At 46.8% G+C, this 7,020-nt stretch overlaps 1 protein-coding gene across 1 annotated transcript; it reads left to right on the forward strand.

The window, feature by feature from the left end:
- Window positions 1–1,007: 1,007 nt before the first annotated feature.
- Window positions 1,008–6,667, forward strand: ENH_00045190 (Hydrocephalus-inducing protein like protein, related; the record flags this gene model as incomplete). Its single annotated transcript, XM_013585433.1, has 12 exons — window positions 1,008–1,241; window positions 1,400–1,650; window positions 1,787–1,883; window positions 2,718–2,939; window positions 3,411–3,760; window positions 3,990–4,122; window positions 4,328–4,540; window positions 4,735–5,304; window positions 5,333–5,557; window positions 5,780–6,031; window positions 6,157–6,393; window positions 6,497–6,667. 12 exons carry the CDS (start codon window positions 1,008–1,010, stop codon window positions 6,665–6,667), a joined length of 2,955 nt encoding a protein of 984 aa, XP_013440887.1.
- Window positions 6,668–7,020: the final 353 nt, after the last annotated feature.

Here is a 7,020-nt window from a genome sequence, read left to right on the forward strand (position 1 = left end):
TCCTTAGGGGTTATGGCCGCCAATCAAGGGCTGAAAATTTTTCTGCATGCATAATACTTACATAGCACTTTCTGCTAATTCTGAATATCTAGTATTGGATCCTATGTTGCATTGCAGTTCGACAGCCGTCTGACCAGCAGACTAGCTCACCGGTCACCAGTAAAGCGGCGCTAACTTTACCACAGAGCACATAGAGTCAAGGGGCACGCTGACTGTTGGCTTTAAATAGCACTCCAGTGCATTTGTCGTCACTTCACGTGAAACATCATTTCGTGCCTCGAAAGACCCCTGACATTGCTGGTTGTGGGGAATAACGCGCTGCAAAGATCTGCGCACCAACGCGGAAGTGGTGCTGAACCGCTATTCAGCTCATAACTCTGTAACAAATGGGCAAAAGTAACGGATACTTAGTCATAGGTCTGACTCAGAAACTATGGCTGCCTGCAGGCCGCAGCAAGAACTGGTTTCTGCTTCTGGGAAGTCTGCTTCCTTGGTTTGGCATCCTAGTTCGTGAGGTCTTAAGCACAGCTTTCTTGCTTCCTAGCCGCAAAAGAGATTTCCAAACCTTGCTTTTTCATCAATTTAGGGAGTTATCCTTTTAGAGTCAGGGGTGACCTCGCAGCAACAAAGCGTCCCAGCTCAGGGGAATCGAGGAACCCTAACTATGAACGCGGTCCTTTCTCCAGCAGATTAAATATAGCACTCACTTCTCATTAATGTGCATTCATTCGAGCTGCCTGGAAAAGAAAATTTGATCAAGGAAATGCCTGAGGGGCCATCGCAACTAGACCAAAAACCATTCTAGAAGCGGTCAGCCTTAAATCGGTTCGAGGAGGAGTACTGAGAAACTCCAGTCTCCCCTTAAACTTGGTTGAATGCAGGAAAAACAGCATAACAGGCAATTGTCTTAGGGGTCTTTGGCCAGAATCCACGCACAGGCTCTTTACTGCTCATGCGTGTATGATTTATCATACAAACGGTCAAAATAGTACTCGAAGGCCTTCAGCATGAAGAATCTGGGAGACGAAGACTCTTTTTTCCTCTCAAGTGTCAGGGAAAATGCCGTGGAAAATGAAGAACATCAGCTTTCATGTGGGCCAACGAAAATGGTATCATTCAAAAACAAAATCCAACATCTGGGCAATACCGGCGTAAATACGTGCACAGCTTCTCGAAGCAAGGGCAATTCAGACTGTGAAAATTGTGCTGCACCGCAGGCGATGTCTCCTCAGAAGATCGAAGTAAGCTGATTTCAAAAAGGCGCAGAATGAACCTCACACTACCAGCCTATACAACGACTGAAACTGCACACAAGATAATGGCGCAAAGCGCAAAAGCTGGCTCTCCATTACTGCTGTAGAGGGTTCGTTTGTTTTCCTCTTCGGCGCGTTTTCTTCAGCAGTTTCTCTCTCACGCAGGAGCTGGCATGCTTGATGCACTTACATCAGCCAAAATATTCCGCCTCTTGTTGCCTTCGGTGCCTTCCCTGCAACCCCTTTTCCACAAGGTTGTAGCTGTGGCGGAGAGAAATGAGCTGTTCGGACAATCAGCAATTCCAATCGGATCGCCATTATTTGAGGCTCTTCCTCCAGCCGTATTTTTTGTGGGTTTCGAAGCTGCCAAAGTCTACCATGCTGCTTTCAAACTCAGGTTGGCTCAGTAAAGCTTCAGCAAAACTGAAATGCGCAAAAGCCAGTCTAGCGCTTGATACAAAGTTAAACGCCAAATAGAAGACTCTATGAACATTTAGCGGCTCACGAGGGCCCTACTGAGTTGTTGCTCATAGGAACAAGGATCGCATTTCCCGTCGAGTGCTGGCACTCACTCCAGACTCGCTACACTTTTCAGTGACGGCAATGAAGGAAGAAAAGGCTTCTACAGCAGTAAGAAATTTCTAAAGTACTGCCTTTAATCCTTCGAAAGCGCACGAATTCAGTGAAGCCACTTCAAGCAAAATTTGTGTTCCCAATTGGGAACACAAATTTTGCGTGAAGTGGCTTCGCTGAATTCATGGGCTGTTTTTCGCGCCAAAAAGACAAGCATCTTGCGTTTTGGAACGGACAGTCCTCCTTCTGAAATGGAAGAGACTGTGTCGTTAAACGACACCAAAGCTGATAAACACATGGAACAACAATCGGATTAGCAATCGTGACAAAAAGATGTCATGCATTGAGAAAACTTCAGCTTCCTAATTCGGTCCACGCTCAAATCAGCATTCATCTCTCATCCGTAGCTATATACACGTGAAAACAGCAGTCAAAGCACTTCATTGTCTTGCAACCGCTGTGGCTGTTGGATTGGAGTTCAGGTAGCCCCAGGAATGAGTACTTACTTTCTGGTGAGCACAGACAATAAAAGTGAAGTACGGAATTTTCAGAATTGCTAGAAAAGCCTGGAAAGACTCTTTTTGCTGACAAGCATGCACAGCATGTGAAGGCCGTGCAGGTAACATTCCGCGCTGGCGATAAGAAAACGTATGCATGCGACTTACATCTTGAAACAGAGGTATATAAAGCGGCCTTCCTACATTCAGCGCAAACGGCTGCACCGATAAACTTGCCTGCTGCACGTCATTTCGGCGATGCATTGCCAGGTTTCGGGAGTCACGCCGAAACTTCAAGAGGCAGAGCTTTGGGGAGATACGAGGAAACATTTTACCTGGCGCTTCGCATTCAGTCTCACTAGATACTCCCATGATTGTGTGCGTTATGACACAGCGGGAAACATTTCTAGTCCCACTGCGGGCGTTCCAAGGCTTGTGCTCCTTGAATATTCCGCCCGTGGTTTCTTTGGAAACCGCAATCGTGGGGAAACGAAAGGAGAAAACGATGTTTCTGACCAACAATGGCAATGCAGACTCCAATGTAACACTACTAGTATCACCTCCATTCGAAGTTCAGCCCGGTTGTTTCCCAATCCCCATAGGTGGCTCACAACAGGTAAGCACCTTCTCACAGAATGTAATGCTAATCTAGAGCAGCCCAGTAGGCTACCTAGATGTGTTACATTAGAGCCACACCACTTGGGCGCCCCTTGTGCTGGGCACTTGAAGGAAATGCTCAACGCTAAGGTTGGTCGGAACTATTCTTGGCATATGCGAGCCAAGCAAATTCATGCAGCACTGTCTTTAACCATCAATGTGATGTGATAATTGGTTTGAGCAGGTAGTTTTCTCAGTGAAATCATGCCGGTGCGGGACGTTTGACACGCCCTTGGAGATAAAATACGATGATGTAAGCTAAGGTGCTCTGCACACTCTTGAGAATGTTTGTGTGTTTCTGAGTGCAAACGGAAAGCCAATACACGGCTTTTTCCACACCATGCTATGACGGCAAGCCTTGCGGTATCTTAGCAGACGTGCAACCGCTGTCATACGAATGGTGTGGTCTACGAGCTGTACTGTGCCTTAGGGTCGCGAGGAAGTGAAGCAGCTGGAATGCACAGTGGTTGAGGCTGCTGTTACCCTTTCAACGTCCCTTCTTAAGTTTGACACAACATTTGTTAACTTGACCAGTGAAAGATCTCTATGCATACAAAACAATTCCAACGAGCACCTGCCTTTTCGATGGTCGTTCGGGGCTTCCGAAGAACGCCTGGAGGAATTTGATGAAATTCTTGAAACGGTGTCTTCCGGCTCGTTCGCAATAAAGCCGGCATCTGGGAGAGTTTGGGCTAACTCTACGCTGCATATTCGCGTTCAGTTCACGCCAATCCAGGCGACAACTTACAACTCTACGGCTATCTTGAATATTATTGGGAGGTGACTTCTTGAACTGTTCTGTTTGCACTCCATATCGTTTCGAGAAAACTAAGTGAAATAACGTAGTACTGAGGCAGTAGCTTGGGCAACTGAGTGCTTGAGAATCAACGTTTCCAGGTATAACGAATGAGCACGAGGTATAACGAATGAACAACAGGGTTACCTTAAGCAATGGTGATTCCATTTTGATTACTTACTGATTACATTATGTCCTTGTGGTGGAACGCAGAGAAAAGAGTCTCAAGATGCAGCTTTGTGGAACGGGCACAGGCCCTCAAGCCAAGTTCACGAAAGCGGAACTAGATTTTGGGGACGTTGCTGTGTATACAAACAAGACGCTTGACGTCGAAATCGTGAACACAGTACGTCTGCCACTTCGAGGGATTTCCTTGCTGCTGTCCAAAAGCTGGCAGCGTGGTGACAAGTCCTAAAATGCTCCGAGATGGATAGGCCACGGACCCTACATCAGCGTAAAATGCCTTTGAGACAACCACTTCGTCTGGAGCATTTTTGTCTGGCTACAACTATAGCAATGCACATTCCAATGTCTAATTTTGCGTCTGGCAGGGAGATATTGCAGCAACATATTTGGTAAAGCCGCTCGTAGGCTTGTTCCCTGCGGGCACAGAAATTAATTTTATTCCTAGTGGCGGATGCATTTCCATCAACAAGGCTGAAAGAGTACAGATATCTCTGAAGCCAGCATTTGTGGGTGAATTCGAAGTTGTTGTGCCATGGGCGATTGAGTCTTCTCCAGAAGATATCCTGTTAAAGCTGAAGGTAAACTTCGGTTCATAAGCAGGCCCACTTTGGATTCAACATACTGGTCACGCATATAACTAAACTGCAGAGCTCCCATCATTGCACTTCTCTTGCATGAGAATGCAATGGCTGTCACTATCTGCAGTGCGCGCGTGTACTATTCCAGCTCGGTCTATCTGGTTACTATTCCAGCTCGGTCTATCTGGTTTCAGGGCAGAGCTATCCCTCCTCAGATTAACTTTGACGTTTCATGTGTTGATTTTGGAATCATCCCCTTTGGGTTTGAAGAAGTGCGCTCTATCACCTTAGAAAACACCAGCAGTGCGACGCAAATGGTCAACGCGAAAGTGGTCAAGAGAACCGACGATACATACTGCGATATCAAGATTAGCCCCGATGTTCTGACAATCCCAGCTGGGGCACTTGGCAGTTTCAACGTCATCCTTTGCCCCTCCAAGGCCCAAACGTACTTAGAAGAGGTTGCCTTTGGTCTGCCTGGCTTAATTGAAGACTACCTTACACTGCCTCTTCGGGGCTCAAGCAAGACTCCACACGTTGCTCTGGAGCCGGATAGCTCTCTTGTACTAGAAGACGTTTTTATACACACTGCAGCGACGAAGTCATTCACTATAAGAAATACTTCACGTCTTTCTGCTCAATTTACTGTCACCCTGGAGGTTAGGCTTTACAACGTCGAAAAAGGCGTTGCCAGTCTGTTTGCTCTGAATTCCAGTACCATTTCAGGTGATACAAAGACAGGACGCCACTCGCACTGTGAATTTGTAGGTATATTTTTGGTCTTTGCAACAGGGTGGAGAACACGTCAACGCAAGGGCAGCGCCGTCAAAGGGATTGGTTCCTCCCCTTTCAGAAGTCTCCGTTTTAATAATTTTCTACCCTACTGCGCCTGGTGACATAAATTTCAATTGCTTGGTACACATAGCAGGGCTAGACACTCCATTCCAGTTGGAAGTGCACGCTTGCGCTTCTGGACCTAAGCTTAAAATTGAGCCCAAAGAGCTTCAATGGGGAAAGGTGAGGCTTTGCAAGGTGAACGTGACCACTTCAGCTTCAAACGCGATCCGTATGCTTTCATCTACCACCCACAACGTTCTTTGATCTACAATGTCGGGATCCTAGCATCCCGCCGTCCAAAAGGATCTAATAAACAATGCTTTGGACGGCAGGTCAAAAGCTCTTGTACATAGCATCGGCTACTTTTATATTTGAAACTTTTTTGCCATATGTTGCTGACAGATTAAATGCCTTGACGAAGTGATACAGCAAGTCGAGGTGACAAATACCTCGCCTATTCCAGCATCGATTCGTTGCTGCATTCGGAGCAAGCACGGCTACTTTACGGCCAAAAACCCCGAAATGACTTTGAATGGAGGGGCGTCAGCGGCTATCTTCATTGTGGCAATGTTCCGTGAAGCAGTTGCTGCCACCGGGCAATTAACAGTGTCTGCAGTTGATGGACAGAGCTTTATTGTGTACCTGAAAGGACAGGTATAAGATAGTTATGCTTCAACTCCGTATTTATTCCCCGAGTACTCGGAGCTTTTACACAGCGTCACTTTAAAGAAGTTATAGCGTTCCAAGCATGTTGGATACGCATAATTTGGTGTATTCAGGCTGTGGGTTCGCCCGTCGTCCTGGAGGATTTCGGGCCCTGCACTGATTTCCAGCAGGTGTGCACTAGCAATGCCAAGCGCAAAACATTCAAAGTATTTAATAGGGGCAGCCGCATGCGTCATATTCACTTTCTAGATGGGTCAAGAAGCGCTTACTCTCGGCAGACCCCTGAATCACAGCGGAAATTCATGGTGCAGCCGAACGAGTTCCCCCTTGGCCCAGACAGCTCGATGCAGGTGAGGCATTTCCTCCTGGCGAAATTAAAATTGGGTATTAGGCGTCATCCTCAGTGTATTTGCCCTTCATTTCAAGAGCTGCAAAGTTCAAGTCTTGCTGCAGGTTGTAATTGAAGCCCTCAGCACATTTCCAGGTAGAGCTTCGCAAGTCATTATTTGCCAAGAGTCACTGGGTGCTGGGACCACACCTGTGCGCGTAGCTCGAACCCTCGCAACAGCAGACTTTTTCACGCCCAATCTTGTTGCGACGCCTTCTTCTTTATCGTTTAAGTGAGACATTGCAAGATGAAGCTTGCTCTGATAAAATGAAGGAGCCTCGAAAGTAGTCTAAATGCCATGTATTTTCTATTGTGGTAGTTGGTTATTCCGAGCCTTGAAGTTCCCCAGACTATGCCGCTGAAGCTTTTTGTGTTGTCTACAAGGCATGTTTGGCGACTGGAAAATGAAACGGGTATTCTTCGACAGTCGATCACCATAAGCAATAACTCTCCCATCCTTCTTCGATGCAAGGGGAAGGCAACACCTCCGTTTGACGTAGAGCCTAAAGTGTTCTCATTAGGCCCGCAAGAATCATCGCAAGTGACTGTCTCCTTTGACACTTACCACAATGGCAGGCATTCATCCCGA

The sequence above is a fragment of the Eimeria necatrix genome, genomic scaffold (assembly GCF_000499385.1).
Source record: "Eimeria necatrix Houghton genomic scaffold, Enh_scaff33, whole genome shotgun sequence".
NCBI lineage: Eukaryota > Apicomplexa > Conoidasida > Eucoccidiorida > Eimeriidae > Eimeria > Eimeria necatrix.